Genomic DNA, 25,826 nt, shown 5'->3' on the forward strand with positions numbered 1-25,826 from the left:
GATAATATATCTATTTTTCTTCTCTCAATTATTTAATTTCTATTGTGCACTCTAATCAATATTAATCAAACTATTGTTCGTTTATACATTTTAAGAATGGCGTTTATCTTTTTTGAGAATGAGTTCTAAAGTAACGTGTTATAGCAGAAAGTTTAATACAGCGTATTTCTGGTATATTCATTTTAATGATGTCACCTGATATATAGGATGTGTGTTAAACTTGAATATTCCTAAAATGATGTCTCCTTTTAAGTAGAAGTAGATTAGCGCAAATGGTCTTTTCTTCCACTTTTGTGTTATAATCAAAAGGTGTTTTTTTGTGAGTAGGCAAGGTACAGTACAACCTGTGATTTCTGCCTTGAGTAAAATGATTACCCATTGATAAGTATTTTTCAGAAAGTATTTTTGGGCTTTCAAGGGCGGAACTCAGTAGGTTATCTGTACGAGTTTTTTGTATGATCTGGAAACTTAAATTAATAAAAGGAGGAAATATTATGTCAATTCTTGGACCTTCTCAATATAAACTATACTTTAATTACAGTTTCCAGATATTAGAAGAGGCCATGAGACGATGTGTGTTATTGAGTCACACAGTTAGAGAGATAATGGTCCTTCTGAATTATCAATAGATGTATTCATGTTAATTGAGCTGACTTCGAGGTTAGAGGAAGTTCAGAGAAGGCCTTAGGGTATAAGAACAGTTAACCTTTGTTAGTTAACTAATCCTAAGGATGTCATGAGACGATGACGTTTAAACATATACAAGTATAGCTTTCAGACAGGAAAACATGTGACCTTTGTGTGATAGGCTGCATGATAAGATATGTGTGCGTTCTGTCAGAGAGTCCTTTGTATGAAGAATTCTACTACTCCAAAGCATTGCTGTGGGACTGCTTGAGGGCAGAGGGACATAGACACACACACACACACACACACACACACACAACAACTGCTGACTCATTGCCTAGGGTCCCGCCCAGAAGTGAAATTGCCAATAACAAATAGCTAGGGAGGAGCAACCCATACCACTCCTCCCACATAATTTGTATTTAAGCTGATCCAATGTTCATACTCGGCGCTGTCTTCTGACTGACTGTCGTGGTACGTATATCAAACGGTAGTAGAATTCAGCCCGGAGTGCTCTGTATTTTCTGCTGTTGCAGGGTACTCTGTATTATGTATTGTTGTTTTTACCATTAAACTCAGCTTATTGCTTATCTCATTCCTCTGTGTTCGAGTCCTTTCCTTGTAGGAGCCTACTCATTAACGGACGGCGCGGAGCAGAGGTGAACCTTCCACCACCGCCATTGTGTGGTGCTCCAACAGTTCTTATTTTATTTATTGGGGTCTACAACAGATGATACAAATGTTTGTGTCAGTGAATGTGTGGCGGGGGTGTTTGTGAAAACAACGGGGACAGAGCTGGCTGCTGTCAGACGAACAGCTGTGCGGCATCATCACAAACGGACGTCGCTTCACGTGACGCTCCGGAGGAAAGGACGTCCCATTGCTCTTAAAACTAATTTCCCTGCTTCTCGTGGTTTCCTTGCGTCTCTCCATGCTTCCCTGGTGGGAGGGACTAGTCGCAGGGAAACAACGCAAGTGAGGGACGCAAGGAATCCATTTAACCGAAGTGAGAAGGGCCCTGTGTGTGTTCCCTCCTACCTGTTCCCTCCTACCTGTTTTCTTGATTGTGTTCACCTGGTGACCCTGTGTTTTCTCCTCCCTCCTCACCTGTCTCTTGTTTCCTTGATTAGTCATGTGTGTATTTAAGTTCTGTTTTTTCTGTCTGTCATTGTTGGTTCGTCGTTTGTCTGTGACTGTGTTCACCGGGGAGTGTTCTGTTTGTCCGTGTTATCCTTGAATTAAAGGTATTTTCAGTGTTATCTGCATTTGGGTCCTGCTTGCTTCGCTCACCCGTAACAGAACCAACCAACCAAAGATGGACCCAGCAGACAGCCTGTACGAGGTGACGTACATTTTGATGTGCTTTAAAAATGACTGTTGATATGCCTCCAGTAGTGAAGAGAGGCAGTCTATAATCTCAACGGCACGCCAAGAAGTAACCTGGTTAAGGGAGTTACCCGAGTGGGTGGAGGACTTTTTTGGTAGCTTTGAGGTCAAACCTGTTTCCCGGCATGCTAGCCCCTGGCATGCTAGCCCCCTGCCGGCCACTGTTCCCAACAAGGCTCCTTTCAAGGACCCTTTTGCTGGGTCTCGTCTGGCCTTTGGGGGACCTCTGAGCCTCCACAATGCTTCAAGGCCAACCTGATCTCACCAGAATGCGTGACTCCACCACGACTCCTTAACACCGCATTGCGTGGTGGAGTCATGAACTTTGCTACATTTACGTGTCTGCACCATGCAAACAACCCCAATGTAAAGTGAATGAGGCTCCTTTGTCGTGGTGCACACATGCATTTCTACAACGTCCAGCAGTGAGCTTGTATTCTATAAAACGTTTTTAAAATCTACTTTATAGCTTGTAGTAACTCACGGGAGGCTTCTTTTATTTTATTTGTATTCATAATAATTTGTATTTTTCGTCAGAATGTATTATGGCAACCCTGTCTCCTAAAAAGTATGTTCCCACAGAACTAAACTGCATTCTCAATTATGTTTAGCTAGAAACGTATTTTCTCCCACGTTTTTTGCCGTCTGTGAGGAAAATAAATGGGGCTTAGAGCCTCAAAATACTGAAATCTCTTTCTTTTCACACAATACGTCTCCTTGCAGTATCAATAGTAATTCGGCTGACTTTTATATTTGATCCAATTGGTAGATAGGTTATATTTACACCATAACGGTGCACAGCTGCGGTTTCTACACGGACCACTATTGCGGTAAGCATGTTGTAACTTTCGGTTGTTGTTGTCATTGTCATCTCCGGGTATCCCGTGTGCCTGTTCTGTTGCTGATAGCTTATTATCTTAACTGAATCGATCGTTTTAAAACTCTTGATCACGGCAACTGCCCGACGTTGTAATCACACGTTACTACAGCTTAAGCACTCACAACTCTCCTTCTCTTAGCGACTGTAACTCCACAGTTGCCTACACTCTTTTCGGGTTTGCTAACGGTAGCTACTTTAGCTTGATAGCTAGCCATGGCTCCTTCCCCACCCTCAGGTGTTATTTCCTGCTCTTCCTGTCTCATGTTTGGTTACTTTCCTACCTCCTTTACTGGTACCGATACATGTGTTAAATGTAGTATAGTTGGAGGCGGGAATCATAGCCATAGAAGCCCGGCTCCGCATCTTAGAAAGTAACTCAGCTACAGTAAAGCCCATGTTAGCCGGTGCGGACCCGCAAAAGGTAGCTCCTATTAGCCGTCCCCCGGCAACTCCCGAGCAGCAGGGAGACTGGGTGACTGTTCAGAAGGGGCATAACGCGAAACCCGCAGGTCCCCACCAACCCGTTCACGTATCTAACAGATATTCCCCACTCAGCGAGACACCCGCTGAGAAGCCAACTCTGGTTATTGGTAGCTCTATTATGAGACACGTGAATTTAGAGACCGAAGCCTCCACAGTCACATGCATTCCGGGGGCCAGAGCGGGCGACGTTGAGGCGCATCTTAAACTGCTGGCTAAAAATAAACGTAAATACAGTAGGATTGTTATTCACGTCGGTGGTAATGATGTTCGTTTACGCCAATCAGAATGCACCAAACTTAATGTGGAGTCGGTGTGTAGTTATGCTAAAACAATGTCGGACACCGTAATCTTCTCTGGTCCCCTCCCCAATCTGATCAATGATGACATGTCATCATTTCAGCGCTGGTTGTCTTGGTGGTGCCCAGCAAACAATGTGGGCTTCGTAAATAATTGGACAGCCTTCTGGGGAAAACCTGGTCTGATTAAGAGAGACGGCATTCATCCTTTGGAAGGTGCAAATCTCATTTCGGCAAACATTTCAGGGCTTTGTGGACTTAATCCATGACAAACTGGAGTTGAGACCAGGAGGCGGAGTCGCAGTTTTACACGCTTCTCTGCGCTCTCTCCTAGGCAGTCATCCATAGGAATCCCGAACCCAATAAAATACCCAATATTAGCGGTGTGTGTGTCTGCCCAAGGACAATTTAAGGTAAAACCTAATAGAGGTGTCATACATAATAACCTAATAAAAGTAAATGTAACAACTACTACAGTGCAACAAAACAGGAATATTAAATGTGGTCTCTTAAACATAAGATCTCTAGCATCTAAAGCAATATTGGTAAATGATTTAATATCAGATTATAATATTGATATATGCTGTCTCACTGAAACTTGGTTGAGACATGAAGAATATGTCAGCATAAATGAGGCCACTCCACTCAGCCATATCAATACTCATATTGCCCGAGGTGTGGGCCGAGGAGGTGGAGTTGCAGCAATCTTTGACTCAAGTTTACTTATCAATACTAAACCAAAATTAAATTATACCTCCTTTGAAAGTCTCGTTTTTAGTCTTACGCATCCGACCTGGAAAACTTTGCAGCCAATCTTATTTGTTACAGTGTACCGTGCACCAGGTCCTTATTCAGAATTCTTATCAGAATTCTCTGAGTTTTTATCAACTTTGGTACTTAAAACAGATAAAGTAATTATCGTAGGTGACTTTAATATGCATGTTGACGATGATAAAAATAGCCTTACTGTTGCATTTACCTCTATATTAGATTCTGTTGGTTTTTGTCAGAGTGTAAATAAACCAACCCACTGCTATAATCACACTCTCGACCTTGTTCTGACTTATGGTATTGAAATTTAGCAACTATTAGTCGAACCGCATAATCCTGCTTTATCCGACCATTTCTTAGTAACTTTTGAAGTACTGCTACTAGACTACAAAGCATTAGTCAAAAGCTCCTGCAGCAGAAACCTATCTGTTAGTGCTATAGCCAAATGTAAGGAAGAGAGTCATGGATGATCCTGCGGTCCTGTGTCCTGCATCGCGAGCCCTGGATCTTGAGTCGTGGCTGTGGTCCTGGATCATAGGTCCTGGATGGATATCCTCGTGGATTCATCTTCCTATTATACACACATGCATTTCCAAACATTTGGACTACCTATGTTGCAAATGTATTATCTTTTCAATTTACACACGGCATCTATTGCACGTCTGTCCGTCCTGGGAGAGGGATCCCTCCTCTGTTGCTCTCCCTGAGGTTTCTCCCATTTTTCCCTTTAAAACTGTGGGTTTTCTTCGGAAGTTTTTCCTTTTACGATGTGAGGGTCTAAGGACAGAGGGTGTCGTATTGTCATACTGATATTTTGTACAAACTGTGAAGTCTACTGAGACAAATGTAACATTTGTGATATTGGGCTATATAAATAAACATTGATTGATTGATTGACAGCTGGTCGAAAAGGACTTGTAGTTTGTAAAATATTATTGATTTTCTTTGAATATAAGAATGTAAATACTGAGTTGAGAGAATAGTCAGGGGTTTTGGGTGATGGGAGACACATCTATGGAATCACAATTTCAATAGCTTACCATTAAATGACGGATATGCCTTTCTGTCTGTGATGTTTTACAAATCAGATATTAATGTGTAGAAGTAAAACATGATAAATAATATAGCAATATCCTGTAAAAACATGAATAAAACTACACATCTTCAGATGTTATACATACATAAGTGTCCTACACTAATAATACAAAGTTATTATTAGTATGCTGTGTGTACCTTGTGTGCACCGCCTAGTGGTTAAAGCACGTTATTGAATTATTTTTGTTGAATAATGTTATTTGATGAAAAACAAATTAAGAGTACATTCTTTCATAGGGGGAAAGTAGAAGGTCAATGATAGAAATATAGAATATAAAAAATCAAGAAGATACTACAATAAAACAGTTTAGTGCAGGATGTACAAATATATTAATATGAGGAGGTGCAAAACAGACAAACTAATTAACCTTAAAGAATTAAAGTATTCACATTAAAGAATACTTTAGGTTAAGGTCTTCTTTCAAATAAGAAAAAAGCTTTGGGGGTATCTACAGATAAATATTAAGCCTGACAAAGTACTTAACGTCTAATATATTGCTTTCCTGCAATGTTAACTATGTTGAAGCACTTATTTTAACTGATATTATACACATTAATTATACTCTTATGTATTAAGATAGTATAAGAAATATGCAGAATTTGACAGTTTAATGGTGGAGGTACACACATATTGATAGATGTCTTCTAATGCACTGTTGAGGAACCTGTGACCCAAGTTTTTCATTCTTTGCATAACTACACCGTAGTTGTGTATAATATGATATGTCAATAAACCTTTGAAAATCTTGAAAGGGATGTGCAAAATAGCCATAATATACAGTCTTTAATTAACTATTAGTAGAGAATAACGAGTAATGAATATACTTTATAGATATCTGCAGATAAATGTTTAGTCTTCTCAAGCACCAACTATCAAATATCTCTCCTGATTGTTGGCACTTGACAATCACCTTTCCCTGAATTTGACTCAGATGTAACTAAAGTCTGATTTAAGGGTTGTTTATATTTCACATCATTAATCAGAATCTGCAAAGTAACTAAAATAAATGTAGTGGAATAAAAATACCAGGTTAACCTCTGAATTGTAGTGGAGTAGAATTACAAAGTAACAATGAGCTGTCATGTGGGTATATATTAATGCTGCCCATTATGGATACAAGCTATTTTCACCCATTTAGTAATTACATGTTTTAAATTTGTACACACCAATGTGTTTCCTATCGCCTAAACCTCCAGGGCTGTACACAGTTTAATACTGTCAACTTCCAATTTTGGGAAAAACGAAAACGTCTTTTAAAACTAAAATTCCCAGTAGAGACGTGCCATAGAGAACATGTTGCAAAACACAATAGCCAGCATGTGTAGTTCTGGGGGGATGTTCGAGTCCAGTTTTGAATAGTCTGCCGTGGTTTCGTTCCATTTCAAACAGCTTGACGCTCAGCGTAACCTTGGCGCACTGCCACTCCAACATCCAATCCCAGAGCTTGAAGATTAATCACGGGGTTTGTCAACGGGACTGTAGTCCCAAACGATAGCTGGGGATTATGGGTAGTGTAGTGTCTTCGGCCATCCTAAACTGAATTTTTTTCCGGATATCATATCGCATGTGTGTTCACCTGGTGCCCCTGTGTTTTCTCCTCCCTCCTCACCTGTCTCTTGTTTCCTTGATTAGTCCTGTGTGTATTTAAGTTCTGTTTTTTCTGTCTGTCATTGTTGGTTCGTCGTTTGTCTGTGACTGTGTTCACCGGGGAGTGTTCTGTTTGTCCGTGTTATCCTTGAAATAAAGGTATTTTCAGTGTTATCTATTATACCGTGCACCAGGTCCTTATTCAGAATTCTTATCTGAATTATCTGAGTTTTTATCAACTTTGGTTCTTAAAACAGATAAAGTAATTATCGTAGGTGACTTTAATATTCATGTTGACGATGATAAAAATAGCCTTACTGTTGCATTTAACTCTATATTAGATTCTGTTGGTTTTTGTCAGAGTGTAAATAAACCAACCCACTGCTATAATCACACTCTCGACCTTGTTCTGACTTATGGTATTGAAATTGAGCAACTATTAGTCGAACCGCATAATCCTGCTTTATCCGACCATTTCTTAGTAACTTTTGAAGTACTGTTACGAGACTACAAAGCATTAGTCAAAAGCTCCTGCAGCAGAAACCTATCTGTTAGTGCTATAGCCAAATTTAAGGAAGAGATTCCACCAATACTTAACTCGATAGCATGTCTGCATGTAAGGGAGGAAACTTATACAAAATGTACACCACCCCAAATTGATCATGTTGTTGATAGTGCTACAGATGCGCTGCGAATAAAATTAGACTCTGTTGCTCCTTTGAAAAAGAAGAAAATAAAACAACATAGACTAGCTCCATGGCATAATGCCGAAACCCGCAAAATAAAGCAAAAGTCGAGACAACTTGAAAGGATATGGCGTTCTACTAAACTTGAAGAATCTCGTTTAATTTGGCATATTACTCTCAATGAATATAAGAAAGCATTGCGTAAAGCGAGAGCAGCTTACTACTCTTCATTAATAGATGAGAATAAGAATAATGCAAGATTTATTTTCAGCACTGTAGCCAGGCTGACAGAAAGCCACAGCTCGATTGAGCCTTCTATTCCCATAGCACTCAGTAGTAATGATTTTATGTGCTTTTTTAACGATAAAATTGTTACTCTTAGAAACAAAATTAATGACCTCTTGCCTTTGACCAGTATAGTGTTATCAACAGCTCCCGGAAACGTAAGTTCTAATATTACACTAGATAGTAAACTAGAATGCTTTTCAGCCATAAACCTTGAACAATTAAATTCAATGATTCTCTCTTCTAAACCATCAACGTGCATGTTAGACCCAATTCCAACTAAGCTGTTGAAGAAAGTTTTTCCATTAATTAGCACTTATTTATTAAATATTATGAATATGTCTTTATTATCAGGCTATGTTCCACAATCATTCAAAGTAGCAGTGATAAAACCGCTTCTTAAAAAGCACAACCTCGATCCAGAGGTTTTAGCCAACTATAGACCTATTTCTAATCTTCCGTTCCTTTCAAAAATTCTTGAGAAAGCGGTCGCAAAACAGTTGTGTGATTACTTAAAAAACAATGATTTATTTGAAGCTTTTCAGTCTGGCTTTAGAACACATCATAGCACAGAGACAGCTCTGGTTAAAGTCACAAATGACATTCTAATAGCCTCTGACAAGGGACGTGTCTCTATTCTTGTTTTGCTCGATCTCAGTGCTGCATTTGATACTATCGACCATGATATCTTATTGCAAAGACTAGAGCACTTGGTTGGCATACAGGGAACTGCTTTGGACTGGTTTAGGTCCTATCTGTCTGAACGCTCTCAGTTTGTACGTGTCAATGATGAATCTTCCACGCAAACCAAAGTTAGCCATGGAGTGCCACAGGGCTCAGTGCTCGGACCTATTTTGTTCACATTATACATGCTTCCGTTAGGCAATATTATAAGGAATCATTCTGTAAACTTTCATTGTTATGCGGATGATACTCAACTATATTTATCAATCAAGCCTGATGAAATTAATCATCTAAATAAAATTCAAGACTGCCTTAAGGACTTAAAAACGTGGATGACCTTAAACTTTTTGATGTTAAACACGACCAAAACTGAAGTTATTGTACTTGGCCCGAAGAATCTACGAAACAAATTATCTAAGGATATACTAACTATGGATGGCATTAATTTGGCCTCCAGTGAGACTGTAAGGAATCTTGGTGTTATATTTGATCAGGATTTATCCTTTAACGCCCACATAAAATCAATTTCAAGGACCGCCTACTTCCATCTACGTAACATTGCAAAAATCAGGCATATCTTGCCTCAAAACGATGCAGAGAAACTAGTCCATGCATTTGTTACTTCAAGGCTGGATTATTGTAACTCTTTATTATCAGGGTGTACCAAGAAGTCAGTCAAGTCGCTCAGCTGATTCAAAATGCTGCAGCTCGTGTACTAACCAGAGTTAGGAAAAGGGACCACATTACTCCTGTTCTGGCTGCCTTACACTGGCTCCCTATAGAACACAGGATAGAATTTAAAATTCTTCTTCTCGCCTACAAAGCCCTTAATGGGCAGGCGCCATCTTACCTTAAAGAACTCATTATACCCTACTGTCCTACTAGGGCATTGCGTTCCAAGAATGCAGGGTTGTTGGTTGTTCCTAGAGTCTCTAAAAGTACAATGGGAGCCAGAGCCTTTTCTTATCAAGCTCCACATTTGTGGAATCAGCTTCCAGTTTGTGTTCAGGCGGCAGACACCCTATCCGTTTTTAAGAGTGCGCTTAAGACCTTCCTTTTTGATAAAGCTTATAGTTAGGGCTGATTAGATCCAGCCCCTAGTTTTGCTGATATAGGCTTAGTTTGTCGGGGGACATCTTACTTCTTCCTTCTCTCTGTCTATACCTGTGTACTCTCATGTTCCGATTAACCCAGCTTCCCCAAATGTCTTTCTTTTTGGTGTCTATATACGCCGGGATCCGGAGTCATGGATGATCCTGCGCTCCTCTGTCCTGGATCACGAGCCCTGGATCGCGAGTCGTGGCTGTGGTCCTGGATCATAGGTCCTGGATGGATATCCTCGTGGATTCATCTTCCTATTATACACACATGCATTTCCAAACATTTGGACTACCTATGTTGCAAATGTATTATCTTTTCAATTTACACACGGCATCTATTGCACGTCTGTCCGTCCTGGGAGAGGGATCCCTCCTCTGTTGCTCTCCCTGAGGTTTCTCCCATTTTTCCCTTTAAACTGTGGGTTTTCTCCGGAAGTTTTTCCTTGTACGATGTGAGGGTCTAAGGACAGAGGGTGTCGTATTGTCATACTGATATTTTGTACAAACTGTAAAGTCCACTGAGACAAATGTAACATTTGTGATATTGGGCTATATAAATAAACATTGATTGATTGATTCAGTGTTATCTGCATTTGGGTCCTGCTTGGTTCGCTCACCCGTAACAGATAGCTCATATATGAGACTTCCAAGGTCTTCTATTTTGAAACTCGACATCAGATTTTCCTGATTTTCTCTGATTGACTAGATGGGGTCTCCTGCTATCACCCTGAAGTGAAATAAGTATTTTATTGACTTTGAATGACTATTTGATTATGGACAGTTCCATTACATAATAATCAAAATATAGATGGACAATAGATCTAATTTGAGATTTTAACAAAACAGCATTCATTTTAAATTGTGCTTCAGAAAGTTATTTACTCCTACAATTTTATTTTAGGAGTGTTGTGAGATGGTGTCAACATCAATTGAAATTAGTCACCCAGTGGAAATGTCCGATATGTCTTCATAACTGTATCCTTACATTTTACATTCACTCCGTTATAATGTGGTAGTTATACGTAGTTTGTTTTAAATTGTTATTGATCACATTATATAGTACATATTTCTTAATTTAAGCTCCAACATGAATATGTTTGGTGTGTTTTTTAGGTATATTTGTTATTGACCGAGTAAAGGCTTTTATTTTGAAGGCAGTTTTTACAGGCCTCTACCATGATTCATAGGATATTCGCGCACCGCAATAGAACGTGCGGGCTCGCTTGACTGTGTTTTCCGAAGTGGGGGCTGGCTTGACCATAGTCTGTTTACCCATTGTTTCCTGACATTAAACGTTTTATTTCACCTTCCTATGTGTTTTTAACGTATATTAAAAAACTGGGACATTTCCGGGGACAGTTTCAACCGGGGACAGGCCAATACAAACGGGGACTGTCCCCGGAAAACGGGGACGTCTGGTCACCCTATGTTAAGGTTCATTTCAATTCGCTATGCTCTACTATAGCATAAAATAGACTAGCTTCAACGTATTGTTGAAGAGAGGCTTAGTGTATATTAAATCAACCTCACAATTAAATGTGTGTATCTTTAAAATATGAACGTTGTAGTACCGAGAGATAGGGAGTCAGAGGTGGTGCAATGAAGGTGCAAAAGGGTACTTTATTTAAGAGCTGTTGTCCGGTTGCAGTCCGGGAAGAAGAGAGTGAAGAGAGGAGGGCACACAACATATATAGACAACACCTAACATGTCCATGTGGAAACAAAACCCAACTGTAGTTCCATGTGTGAATTATGAACCAGTGTAGTAAATAGGTGGTCACCACACAAGCCCCCCCCAGAATTCAAACATGGCAAAAAATCCTCGCGTCCGTGGACGAAGCACCACAGGGGCCGAGGAGGGCGGGGTCGCAGGTGAGGGCTGGGCCATGGAACGGGCCGACGAAAGGGGGCCGCAGGAGAGGGTAGGGGCCCTAACGAGGGCGAGGGCACCCCCACCGGGGGCGGGCCGGAACGTGCCGTCGTAAGGGGGCCGCAGTAGGTGTCGTGGCGAACCCAGCAGGAAAGAGCGCTGCCCGGCCGCAGGTGAAGACACAGCGGCGGCGGGCATGAAATCTCCGGAAGAACGGAGCGGAATCCCAGGGAGGCAGGAGCAGTCATTCGGGAGGAAGGAGCGCAACCCGGCCGCAGGCAGACGTACAGCGGCGGCGGGCACAAAGTCCTCGGCAGGCGTCAAGGTATCCCCGGAAGAGAGGAGCAGTCCCCCCGGGAGGAAGGAGCGCAACTCTGCCGCAGGCAGACGCGCAGCGGTGGCGGGCACGAAGTCCTCAGCAGGCGTTGAGGTATCCACGGGAAGCAGGAGAGCAACCCGGCCGCAGGCAAACGCACAGCGGCGGCGAGCACAAAATCCTCGGTAAGCCTTGAGGTATCCCCGGGAGGCAGGAGCCGTGGACAGATGAGCGGCCAGACAGGGTCCCGGAGCGCGCCACCCATGGGCCGATGGAGCATGGGCGACATCCCGAACTGTCGAGGCGAGACGGGGTCCAGGAGTGCGCCACCCAGGCGCCGATGAAAACGTGAGTGGCGTCTGGATATCTCCGGAAGGCAGGAGAGGCCAGACAGGGTCCCGGAGCGCGCCACCCACGGGCCGATGGCAGCATGGGCGACGTCCGGAACTGTCGAGGCCAGACGGGGTCCGGGAGTTCGCCACCCTGGCGCCGATGAAAACGTGAGTGACGTCTGGAACCGCCATTGAGGTGGTGAAAAAGGTGAGAGTGTCCACACGAGGTCAACCGGCTGGTCGAACCTCCTCTCCGGCACCGGAAAAAAATTGTTAACAGTCAGATGTTAACAGAAATACATCGACAGCCGTTAACAGCTAGCCATTAGCCGCTAGCTGGCAGCCATGGGTAGCTGCTAGCCATCGTTAGCCCCTCGTGGTTAGCCGCTAGTCGTCGTCAGCTAGCGCAGCCGGGACGTGCTACCGCACGCCCCGAAGAAACAAGCCCACGAGGTAGCAATCGGGTTGCTGGTCGACCCAGCAGATCGTGCATCGTCCCCCCGTTGGTTGGAAAGCCAATGCTGGAACGGCGAGCAACGTCCCCAGCCTTCTGCGGGGCGCGCACCGAGCCTCAGTCCGCATGCCGGTGGCAGCCACGGACCATTCCAAAAAATCCCCGGCATTTCGAGAAAGACACTTGAGTTCCTTTTGCCGTGTTCGGGTCCGTCCCGGAAACTTCTCGAGACTTTGTCAGGGTCACCAGTGTAGTGCCGAGAGATAGGGAGTCAGAGGTGGTGCAATGAAGGTGCAAAAGGGTACTTTATTTAAGAGCTGTTGTCCGGTTGCAGTCCGGGAAGAAAAGAGTGAAGAGAGGAGGGCACACAACATATATAGACAACACCTAACATGTCCGTGTGGAAAAACAAAACCCCAACTGTAGTTCCATGTGTGAATTATGAACCAGTGTAGTAAATAGGTCACATTTCAAGATGGTCCAGAAATAACGCTCCCTTAGATATTGTAATATGGTTTGTTAAACTGGAGTTATTTATTGCAGCTAACCGCTTATCCGACGAACAACCCAAACATTGTTGTTTTTAATATTATTACCAATGCCTCTTTTCATTTTATTATCATCACATTTGAGAAACAGCCTGCATTTAAGGACGTTGAATAGCGCAGTCAATGCTTTAAGGCCCTGTCACACTGTCCCGAAATTGACTCCCGATGGACACACGAATATGGAATTGTGAATTTCGCACGAAGATGGCCCCGAACTTGGTCATCGGCCAAGCAACAGCCGAAGCAACAGCCGAAGCAAGTACGATGCCTACAGAAGGCCACACGATGGCACCCGAACCACCCACGAAGGCGACACGTGACCTCCCGATGGTATAAAAGCTTCGGCCGTGTGGGAAATCAAATTCTTGATCGGAGATTATTGGGAGCAGAACACAAGGTAAATTCTACTTTAAGTCTACGTTAACATGCCACCCAAGGCAGGGTGTAGTGGAAATTGTATTATATCCTGATATGTTTAAACCAAATGCTTCTCATTTGGTTAGATGTGCTGTTTGCCTATATCAACTCTACTTCAAGGCCACAGCTGCTATTATGAATGGACTCACACATAGTCACACGAGAACTTGCCTTTCCTGAGATCTACAGCTCAAGGACATGTGTCTATTAACAATGTGACCGTGTGAAGAGAGATTTCTTACCTTCTCACCCTTTCTACTATATAAGCCTTGCTACCATATTGAACTGCGCACATTCGTGCAGATTATTCTATACTCTGTGGGACCTGTGTCTATATTTATTGTATTGTATTTATATATATTTGAAGCTTCAAATAAATACCAGAAAGACAACTCTGTCTGATTCACCATTTATTTGATTTGATCACTCTGACTTGTACTCTACAGTATTGGGGTTTTTAGATTTCCATAACAATTGGCGCTGCGAGCAGGGTCTCTGCAAGTTCGATTGGGAACACCTACGGACGCTGGTTGGTAGCTCCAGGATCCTCGGATCTCCTCTACCCCGCGACAAAAATAGTACGGGACGAGAGGACCAGCGGCGGAGGTGGAACTGATTGACTTCACGAGATCAAACGGACTTAAAAAGGCTTTCCAATACTGGGTGAGAAGTGCAGTGTCTAAATTGTTTAAAGTTAAACGTAAGCAAACTCCATGACATCGAGAGGGGCTGCTCGAAGGGATATATATATATATATATCAGGGTTGATCCCGTCGTAGATCGTGGGTTTACGATCAGTTTTTGCGTGATTTGTACTGAGAAACAAATATCACATCAGGGTTGATCCCGTCGTAGATCGTGGGTTTACGATCAGTTTTTGCGTGATTTGTACTGAGAAACAAATATCACATCAGGGTTGATCCCGTCGTAGATCGTGGGTTTACGATCAGTTTTTGCGTGATTTGTACTGAGAAACAAATATCACATCAGGGTTGATCCCGTCGTAGATCGTGGGTTTACGATCAGTTTTTGCGTGATTTGTACTGAGAAACTAATAACACATCAGGGTTGATCCCGTCGTAGATCGTGGGTTTACGATCAGTTTTTGCGTGATTTGTACTGAGAAACAAATATCACATCATCGACGGATGAAAAAAAAAAGAAAGGTGTTTAAACACCCCTTGTTTTGTCAGGGGTGGTTTGGTAACATCTAGAGATTTTGTCATGGGAGCAAGGCAAAGTAGGGGGCTTGTACACCCTCCTGAGGGCCCGATTGTAGATGTCATGAGAGTAAAATATGGTGAGGACAGTCTGTCTAAATTAAATATATGGACGGAAATGTTCGGATTTCCAAAGGGAGGTTTTTTGAGTAAATTAAAAATCAACAACCTAAAGAATACATTACAAGAAGAAGTACAAATACAAATAAAGTTAAAGTAAAAGACTTATATAGTAAACTGGACACTCACAGAAAGTGTTTATAATAAATACTGGGAGGATTAAGCAGAATGCCGTGAAAGAAGGCAGTTGGCCTTGGGCATTAAAGAAAATATTAAGGTTGAAGATGAATGTGAAGAAAAGAAGGAAAATAAATTATTTCCAAAACCATGTAAACCCCAGACATCTCTGTGTTCTTCCATTGCAGGCCTGAATGACCTCTCCTCGACTGGGTATCCTTTCCCTCCCCCGGGGTACAACCCTGGCAATCCGGCTGGGCCACCTCAACCACCTCCACCGCCACTACAAGTCCCAGCCATGCAGTCAACAGACTCCCCGTAAGCTCGTCCACCCCCATCAGCCCCAAGTAGATGGGGACAACAGCGGGATAAACAAACCCGAAGCCAAGCAGGTGTTTGGGCAACACACCTCAGTAATGCCTTTCTCAACGGACTCACAGACACAGCGCAAGCTACGCAGAATGCTGGTCGCTCACAATACCGAGGGAGAGGCAGAAGAGGTTTTCCGAGGCAGAAGACGAGAAGCAAGACCTTCATTTGAGAAAGATGTTTCAAGTGTGGCAGTGTTGAACATTGGATTATGGGACTGCTCACAGAACACTGGCGAGTGGAGGCAAAGAGGGGGACAGCAAGGACGGGGCCATTCACAATCAGACTGACCTACACCAGATGGGGAGGAAGGGACCCGATCGAGCGAGACGGAAATTCAGCCAGCAGCATCGAACCAGGGAAGTGACACACACACACACATCATGCTATTGAGTAAAATGTAGAAGACATGCCTGTGGTTTTATATATATATTTGAAATATGACAGTGAAACAGCATTTGAGAAATGTCCCACACTAACTTTAGCTATCATGGGTGTTGATGTTCTATAGTAAAAAGGGCAGATTTGCCTGATTGCAAATTTAGTGGTAGATTTATGCACTCAATAGGAGCGGCTGGGGTGACTGTAAAGGAGAAGTTTTTGTATCACTTCACAGTAGAGATAACGGTGATGATAGTCAATCCATTTCCCACATCAGTAAAAAAACAGTTTATTTTATCCTCCGTCTGCCTAATACATTTACTGGGCAGAGATCTGATTCTCCGGTTCGGCTTAGATCTCATTTTTCAACAAATGAGGGTTTTAAAGTCCGGCAGCCATCTCCTACGATGGTTCAAAAACTGGCATTTGATGATAAAGAACTGTGTGAATGTGTATCTAATGGCTGCTGACATATCCTGATTCTCAGGTGTTGTTGCGGTTTGACTGATCAACGTGTTTTCCACCTGCGGTGTTCATGGAAGCTTATTTTTGCATTGTACTAACGTTGTTGATGATCCGTGTAAATGTGGTTCCCTGACCATGAATGATGAGAGTTTTCTGTTAGAATGTGTGAATGAGGAGCTCATGCTTAAAACTATGCTTGAAGTTTGCTGCGCAGCTGGTTCCTGTTGCACTCGTACCCACACAACACAAACTGTGTCAAATCCCAGGGGCGGTCCACACATTTCACTAGCCAGGGGCCCCACTGAGAGATAGAGGGATTTGGGTCTAATCGTTAAAGATTTGGAGTCAGTCACTGATTGGACACCTACACACACAGAATATGTCATGTACACATGTACATGTGTCACGTGACATGTATCAAATGAAAATGTGCACGAACGTAGCCGTTCTGCGCACATTGCTGTTGGTTGAGGATGATGAGGTAATTCTCATATCTCTGAGCTTCCTGCCGCGTTTTCAGATGGGCCATGCTCACTCTGTGCAGCTCACAGATATGAGGTAGGGTTAATGTCCACGTTCCGTTCAAATCAACCCCCGTACCCATTGAAACGTGAAGTTGTTGATGGCATTCGGTCAGTGTTTACCTCTCTGCTTAAACAAGGGGTAATTATTCCGTGTAACGATTCCGGTACGCACTCCAGTGTTTCCTGTCGAAAAGATCAGAGACAAAACCTCCTGACGAGTGGAGATTTGTCCAGGATTTACAGCTGTAAATGCTATGCAGCTATGCACGCTCGTCCCAAATCCTTATCTGATTCTTTCAAAAGTTCCAGCCTTTGCAGCATTTTTTTTTTTTTTTACTGTCATAAGATCTCTCAAATGCATTTGTCAGTGTTCCTGTACACAAAGACAGTCAATTTTGTTCACATTTGAATATAAGGGTAAACCTTACACATGCACACGTTTGTGTCAAGGCTACTGTGTACAACCAGGCATTGTGTACAAGGTTGGTCTCTCTCCAAGTTTCTAAAGGCACCGCTCTCATACAAGGCCAGTTTGATGACCTCATGATTTGCGCACCCACAGCAGAACAGTGTGGAGCTGATACCATTTCCTTGTTAAAATACCTCGCAGCCGAAGGCCAGAAGGCTAGTTTGTCTAAACTCCAATATGTACAAAGAACAGTTACATTTTTGGGTCATGTCATTTCAGGAGAGGGGAAAACGCTTTCAGATAACTCACTAAGCGACAGATGATGTCATTTTGGCGTATGTGTTCATAACACACGGCTGTTGTTATGCTTGCTGTGATGTTACATTAGTCCGTTCTCTGCTTTTAATTATGCCGTTACAAGCTTCAAAGTTGTATTTATCATCTGAATTTGCCGAAACAAGTTTGGTATTCTGAAGCCAATACTTTGTTTATTCAAAAACAGATGAAAACAAACTGTTTTTTATACAAAATGGAAGTATTATACAAGTAAAACTACATGTTGCTTTAATCCCATGTAATTGTAGAATGAACACAGTCTTCCTTTGTATAAGTCAGGTGTTTTGAGTAGTCAAAATTACCTACAAATCATTGTACACATTTGTAAATATTATTTTCCACTTGTTACCATTATGAGGCTATTTTTACGCAGCTCTGCGTGATTTTGTAGCTAGAATTCAGACTAAGTTACTCAGATCTTGTACTTGAGTAAAAGTAGAAGTACCAGAGTGGTACAGTAAAAGTACTTGCATTCAAAATGTTCCTCAAGAAGAAGTAGAAAAGTATTATCAAAATATAATACGGTAAAAGTATTCATTGTGCAGATTGGTCCATTTCAGAATAATATATATATGATATGTTTTATAATGATTGATCATGAAAGTGTTCTCAAAGCTGGTAAAGGTGCAGCTAGTTTGAATGACTTTGTATACTGCAGGGTAGCTTGTGGATTTACTCCAGGTGGAACTAAAATCTGATTCAACACTTGATTAGATTTCACATTATTCATCCACATCTGTGAAGTAACTAAAGGTATTAAATACATGTAGTGGAGGAAAAGTACACCATGTACCTCTGACTTAGAATAGTAATCAATGATGTTTTGAAAAGTTATTTGGCTGATTGTTTTTATATCGGCTCAGCCAGGTTGTATGGGAGGCCCAGTCTACGAGCCCAGTCTACGTACACTCTAAAAACAAATGCTTGGCTTAACAAAGAGTATCAAGGCAATAGGTTGCATCGATGGTTATTGAGTTAAGACAACTTCTAATGACATTTTGTTAAAGCAACAAAGTTATTTGAGTTAGGGGAAAAGGCGTTTCCTCTACATAGAGGTGTTTTCAATTACCACTTACTTAATAATTGGTAGCATAAACATAAGTTTTTAAGTTGATTACTCCAAAAGTTCCAACTTGTTTTACCGTATGATTTAAATGTAATCTTAAGTTGTATATACTTAATTACCACATGTTGAACATGGACAGATGTTTTTAGGTTGACAGCCATTTGTAAATTAAGTTGCTCCAAATAATATTGTATTCAATAGGGTTTTTCTCTTAGCTTATTCATATTTTTGCCTTTAAAGAAATAAATTAATTGATTCCACAACAAAAATATTAGGCAATTCACTTTTTATGTTTGAACTGCAGTTGTTTATTTCAACACATGATGTTTCAATCAGGAGTTTGAATTTCAAGTTCTATTTGAATGACAAAAGATGACACTCACCTTAAAATGTCCTTTGTATATTTCTATTTGTCTTAACTGTGGGAACTTGTCCAGGCATCTTGAGTGGGAGTGGACTTGAAATCCTTAACTCAAGGTGTAGAACAATTAAGTTATCAAGCCAATTGCATTACTTACTTGAACTTGAATTTAGGTTGAAGTCAATTAACGCAGAAATCAGAGTTCAAATGAGACAATATTAAGTTGATGTAATTACCAACATTATTGCGTACCAACTTATAAATTAATTTTTGCAAATTATGGGGGGATTTTGGGGACTTTATCTAAATCAATTAACTCACTTTTTTATCTTGCAACCAGTGCATTTAATTAAGTGGAGGTGAAAGGTCGCTTGAATTGGGTTTTTAGATGTACAGATCACTCATTTTGAAATATTAATCTTAGTTTTCTTTTCTTCAATTTTTCATCCTCGTGTAAAATGCTATCACGAAACACACATTTGGTTGTTTATAGCAGAAAGAACATCTGAGTTAATGTGAGGTAGGGAAATAATCATTTGAGTATGTGCATATAAATATGTAATTTACAACAGCTGTAAGATGCTTGAAAAGTGCACCTTGAAAATGCTTGAAAAGTGCTTGAATTTGATTTTGGAAAAGGTGTAAGAACCCTCTTATTGACCTTTGCCTGAAGGTGACGAACACGACTGTGTGCACACCTAGACCGGACTTAAAAGACGTTCCTCTGACCAACGCTGACCTCATTTTGTATGTTGATGGGTCTGCCTCTCGCGACCAAGGGGGCACTAATCGGGTGGGGTTTTTTTTTCTGTTGTTTCAGATTCTGCTGTACTCCGTTCCGGACCAAACCCATGTCTCAGCACACTCAGCAGAGCTCATCGCACTAACTGAAGCCTGCACGTTTGCAGAAGGCAAAACCCTGACTATTTACACTGACTCACGCTATGTTTTTGGGGTAGTGCACGATTGTGTGGCTATTTGGAAGTGTAGACAATTTCTGCAAGCAGTACAGACCCAGTTTCCCTAAGAAATTGGGTCCGCTAATGTAGCTGCTGACTCAGCCGCAAAGGCAGCTGCTCTGATTCCTCTCGCACCTCACGCACAATAATTTGTTAAAATCCCTGTCTCCTTCTTCACTGACAAAATGTCGTCACTGACTTCCATGCAGCAGCTAGCTACACCAGTTGAGAAAGCTCAGTGGAAGGCTGTTGGGGCTGCTTTTGACCCAACCTCCAGCATCTGGGTTGGTCCAAACTCCAATCCATGTCTCCCAAGACATTTCTTCCCTCATTTTGCTAAGTTGACACATGGGTTAGACCATGTGTCAAAAGGGAGGATGTTAGAAGCCATTACGCAGATAGGAGAATACATGGGCATAGACATCAGAAAGCATTGTGCTTATCATCCACAGAGTGGGGTGGGGTGGAAAGAGAGAACGGCACAATCAAAAACAAACTAGCAAAATGCTGTGCAGACACAGGTCTGTCATGGACACAAGCTCTGCCTATTGTGCTGATGTACATGCGGATGTGGGAACGAACACGGAGCCAACTCAGCCATTTGAAATCCTTTTTGGGGCTCCTCCACAGATTGGACTCAAGGCTCCAGGATGTCCTCTTCCCTCCACAACTTTGTGTGAGGATGCTATGTTGCTATGTTGTATGTTAACCTGTCATCCACTTTAGCGACTGCCACTGGTCCACTTAACCATCTCCAACCCGGCGACTTCGTGCTGGTCAAGGATTTCCGGAGAAAGAGCTGGAAATCCAATCGTGGGCAAGGGTCAACCAGACAGCGGTCAAGGTCGCCGAGAGAGAGCTACGTGGGTCCACGCCAGCCACTGCAAGGTCGTAGTAACAGGAAAGGAGAAACGGTAGAAGCAGAAGACAACAAGTGACGTGTCCTAGTCACCAACGGAAGAAGACAACAAGTGATGTGTCCTAGTCACCAACGGAAGAAGACAACAAGTGACGTGTCCTAGTCACCAACGGAAGCAGACGACAACAAGTGACGTGTCCTAGTCACCACCAGCACCACACTTGCACTACATACACCAAAACACACTACACACAAGGTGTCACGAGCGAGTGCCAGCTGAGCGGTTCCATATGCTCTCTGGTTCCTCGTTTGTGTTACCGGTGTGCGGAGTCTGACTGTCCGTGTCACAAAATCAACCGAGGGAATACACACACACACCCCATGGAGCATTCCCACCTCGTGATGACGGCTCGCCTGGGAAAACGACAACGCAACCGTGAGCAATACTACCGGAGAGCCTGGACAATCATAAAATGGTTCCTCTGCATACTTGCCATGATAGTTGTGTTAGGACTAGTCCTATATTTTATGTATCCATGGTCAGAACACAGCATGTCAGCCAAAATCGAGGTATCTAAGAGGTACATGGGGAGAGCAGGGCGAACCACATGGGCAGAGGGGCTGGTCAAGACAGGGATTGGTAACATTACTCTAAGGGATGGGGAAGATAGCACAGTGCAGTTACGGTGTTTACAATATCTCGTATTGCATATTCAGTGTCCCTGGAAGAATCCTTTCTAACGTAGCATTCCCTGATGTTAACCATATTTCCCTCCAACTGGCCTGGCCCAGTGATGCTGGGTTTAGCTCGCCACAAGATTACGTTTGGTTGTGCGGCGACAAGCTCTATCAAATGCTGGCTCCCCTCTGGATAGGTACATGCACTCTAGTGGATTTGAATCCAGCAGTCACTGTCCTCACGTCCTTAATGTACACGACACATCATTACCCAGAGTTCCAACACCCCGACCACCACAAGGTAAAAAGAGATCTGACGTCCGCTGGAGCTAAATTATTTGGCGGCCTGTTCCCATGGTGGGGTACAGTAAACAATGCCCATAACATAGATACCTTACATGTTCGGCTAGAGAACCTCACTTACGAGACGACGCAAGGCTTCCAGGCATTGCCCCCATTCATAATAGCCTCTAGGAATATGCTCATGCAGCACCAATTTGCTCTTGACCTTTTGTTCGCCTCAAAGGGTGGCCTGTGTCATGTGATCGGTGACTCCTGTTGCACTTACATTCCCGACGCCACCAAGAACATCACTGACACCGTGCTGCATCTTAACAACTTGTTAGCCGACATGAAAGCGGATGACATATCCAACGCAGGCGGCTGGGACTGGTGGTCCTGGCTTACATCGGGGGGGTGGCAAGGATGGATGGCTAGAATAGTTACACCCCTGGCGATCATTTTCGGCCTATTAATCAGTTGTACCTGTTTGATTATCCCAATACTGAAGAAAGGCTTTTCCAGCCTGGTATCCTTAGCTTTCGTTCAGTATACTGCTATTCCATTACAAGACAATCCTTTGCGCCACAGTGAGATAGACCAGCTAGAATCAGAAGAGTCTGATTCCGACACTACAATATAATCAATATAATCATGTGAATCAAGTGTACTCTTCTCTTATGCTTACATTATATTGGAGACTGTCCTCCACAAAAACAGCCAGTTTTCTATGATATATTTGTGATGTGTTTACTTAAACCAGTGATGGTGTGTATTCATTGATGTGTTATATCAGTCTATCCTGTCATTTGGTTTTTTTATTGATCAAGTATGATCAAAAGGGGGGAATGTAGTGGACATTTTATTATATCCTGATATGTTTAAACCAAATGCTTCTCATTTGGTTAGATGTGCTGTTTGCCTCTATCTACTCTGTCACACGAGAACTTGCCTTTCCTGAGATCTACAGCTCAAGGACATGTGTCTATTAACAATGTGACCGTGTGAAGAGAGATTTCTTACCTTCTCACCCTTTCTACTATATAAGCCTTGCTACCATATTGAACTGCGCACACTCGCGCAGATTATTCTATACTCTGTGGGACCTGTGTCTATATTTATTGTATTGTATTTATATATATTTGAAGCTTCAAATAAATACCAGAAAGACAACTCTGTCTGATTCACCATTTATTTGATTTGATCACTCTGACTTGTACTCTACAGTATTGGGGTTTTTAGATTTCCATAACAAGGGAGAGGCAGACGGAAGAAGCTGGCTGTTAAATACACTCAGAAGAGGAAACCAGAGGAAACTGAGGTCCAAAAACACAGCACTGAGTCTGCAACCAGAGAGAGAAAGGGGAGGAAATGCAAGAAAGTCGGGCCAACTAAAACTCCAGAGCGGCCCCCAGAGGGTTCCAGGTCTCCTCAGCAGTCCGAAGAGTCTCGGCAGCATTCACCTTCTCCTCGTCGTAACAGACATCCCGAATCCTCGGAGGATGAAGGTAAATATTTCTAACTTATTTTTGGTATGGATGGGGGCAGGCTTCGAGTTATAAACTGTGCTCTATGGGGAGTCTGCTGCTGCGTGTGAGTGTGACGCAGCAGCATCAGCCCTCTCTCTACTTGCTAAAAACTTAAATATGAAAAGGTTCAACTACACACACACACACATCATCGGCATAGATTGCGTAATAATGTATTGCGCACCTTGGAGGTGCAGTGCAGGCATATTGTCATTCAAGAGATGCGTAGTTATTTTGGAAAGCATGTTTTTCTTTTAGCCTATTTACCTCGTTAACGTAAAAAATACTCATTACATTGACACATGCATTATTTGTGATTATAATAATGGTTGTTGGTAATGTATTAGCGACCCCCACAGATGTATAGTTTCACTGCGTCCATGGGAGCTCAGACCCCTCCTTATGTGAGCTCAGCTCCCATTGGCTCCTACATAACTCGAACCCTGGATGGGGGGCAAGAGGGGTAATTGATTTTGTTATATATTCTCATACATTGTTGTCCTGCATGTACTTAATTTGTTTTTCATTTGGTATCTTTTCAGATGAGTCAGCCTCCCCCGCCCTCCCTGCAGGCAAGTCCAAGCCTGAAGTGGGCAAGGGCGACAAAGGGAAAGGCAAGGCCCAGAAGGAGAACCCACCCCCTGGTGTATCATACAGCTTCACAGAGGCGCAGGAGGAGGCAATCGCTTGCTGGGTGAAGAGTAAGAAGCTACTGTATGACATGAAGGACAAACAGTACAAAGAGAAGGCATTAAAGAGGCACCTATGGGAGGGAAAGGCTGCGGAATACAGGTTGGATTGTAAGTAGAATTTTTTTTACATTTCAATTAATTTCAAATATTTGAAATCTATTTCAGATACTTGACATACATTGCTGCCAATGAACATTTCAATGATTGGACTAATTATTTGTTTTGATTTCTGTCATTGCAGATCATTCAATTCTGAAATGGTATCAAACACAGAGGACTCGATTCTCAAAGCTACGGGAGGGCCAACCCAAGAAGAAATCCCAGAAGAGGTCTGGTCTGTCGAGCAGTGACGAGGAAGACCCCATCCTTGCTGAGGAGGCCAGTGAGAATGACAGTGACCGTGACAAGTTCATCCGCCGGGTCTTTGGGTTTCTGAAGCCACACATCAGACGTCACAACAAGGAAATACCAGCTAGTGTGAGTATATCATTGAAATTAAATTCAAACGGTACTTTGTCGAAAATGTTCAATTTCCCACATTTTTGTTTCCAAATATAACTTTCAAATGTACTTATGTTTGTTTTCTATTTTTGTCTTTGCAGTTTAAGGACAAGTTGGCCCAGGCTGAGACGGGTGAGCTGGCTGGGAGTGACGACAGTTTTGCAGACAAATCCAGGGAGCCCAACAAGAAGTACACTGGCTACCCTACACCGAGACCTCCTTCCAGGACAGGAACAGCTGCTGAGGACCAACCCGAGTCTCCGGAGATGAGAGTTACCGGAGCATCATCCCGTGATCTCCAAGATAGGCTGGTTCAGTTCATCACTAGAGAGCAGCCAGTCAACAGGGCCACTCCTTTCTGCAAGTACCTGGAAACTGAACTGGATCGTCTGCATGATGTCTGCCTGGAACCTGCGTATGAGGACATCACCACAGTTCTTAACCAGTAAGTATATAAAATTGCATAAATTTAAAATTAATTTATTTGATGTCACACATTTTATTGCATGCTACATTTGAGCTTGTATTAATCCTATGCTGTTTGTCTTTCCAGTTACCGGAAGATGTCCAGACAGTTCAGGATGAGGGAAGCGGCTGGTGACCAGATCAGTCCATTCGTAGATGTCCCGTCGGCATTACAGTCGCAGCAGCAGAGGCCAGTTGCTGTGAACCCAGTCTACACATCTGCCCTCCCCAGCAGTACCTATACTTCTCCGCCAGCAGAGCGGCCTCCTCACCGTCAGCAGAGTTCCAGCCAGGTCCCAGCCAGTGGCCTAAGAACCCACCTCCGGCATCAGTGTGGAGATCCCAGGAGTGTGGCTACGTAGAGCAGGTGAACCAGCAGCACAACTTGGAGCAACAGCAGCAGCAGTACCGTACCCTCTAGCCAGCCAGCACTACTAGTCAGGGCTACGTTCCTTCTCCTCGCCAGGCTGCATTCTTCCATCTTCCTTCTCAGCCTCCTCAGCAGCAAATCAGTGGTCCTTGGCAGCTAACACCCCAGCAGCCAGTCCAGGGTCCTCCGCCACCTCCTCTTCCAGCTCAGCAGTCCCAGCACAATGTGACCCAGCACAGCCTCAATATCTCGGCTGTACTGCCACATGACGAACATTTTAAAAAAAAACACACAAACTTGATGGTAAT

The 25,826-nt window shown here is 42.8% G+C and overlaps 1 protein-coding gene across 1 annotated transcript in view; it reads left to right on the forward strand.

Moving 5' to 3' along the window:
* LOC117547863 overlaps positions 1–25,569 on the forward strand; it is a 74,813-nt gene extending 49,244 nt beyond the window's left edge. The window contains exons 2-7 of the mRNA XM_034218754.1: positions 23,218–23,469; positions 24,033–24,290; positions 24,424–24,659; positions 24,785–25,128; positions 25,237–25,300; positions 25,381–25,569. Of these exons, the coding sequence (XP_034074645.1) occupies positions 23,218–23,469; positions 24,033–24,290; positions 24,424–24,659; positions 24,785–25,128; positions 25,237–25,300; positions 25,381–25,569 (1,343 nt within the window). The remainder of the gene's footprint in view (positions 1–23,217; positions 23,470–24,032; positions 24,291–24,423; positions 24,660–24,784; positions 25,129–25,236; positions 25,301–25,380) is intronic.
* Positions 25,570–25,826: the final 257 nt, after the last annotated feature.

Source organism: Gymnodraco acuticeps, unplaced genomic scaffold (genome assembly GCF_902827175.1).
Source record: "Gymnodraco acuticeps unplaced genomic scaffold, fGymAcu1.1, whole genome shotgun sequence".
NCBI classification, from domain to species: Eukaryota; Metazoa; Chordata; class Actinopteri; order Perciformes; family Bathydraconidae; genus Gymnodraco; species Gymnodraco acuticeps.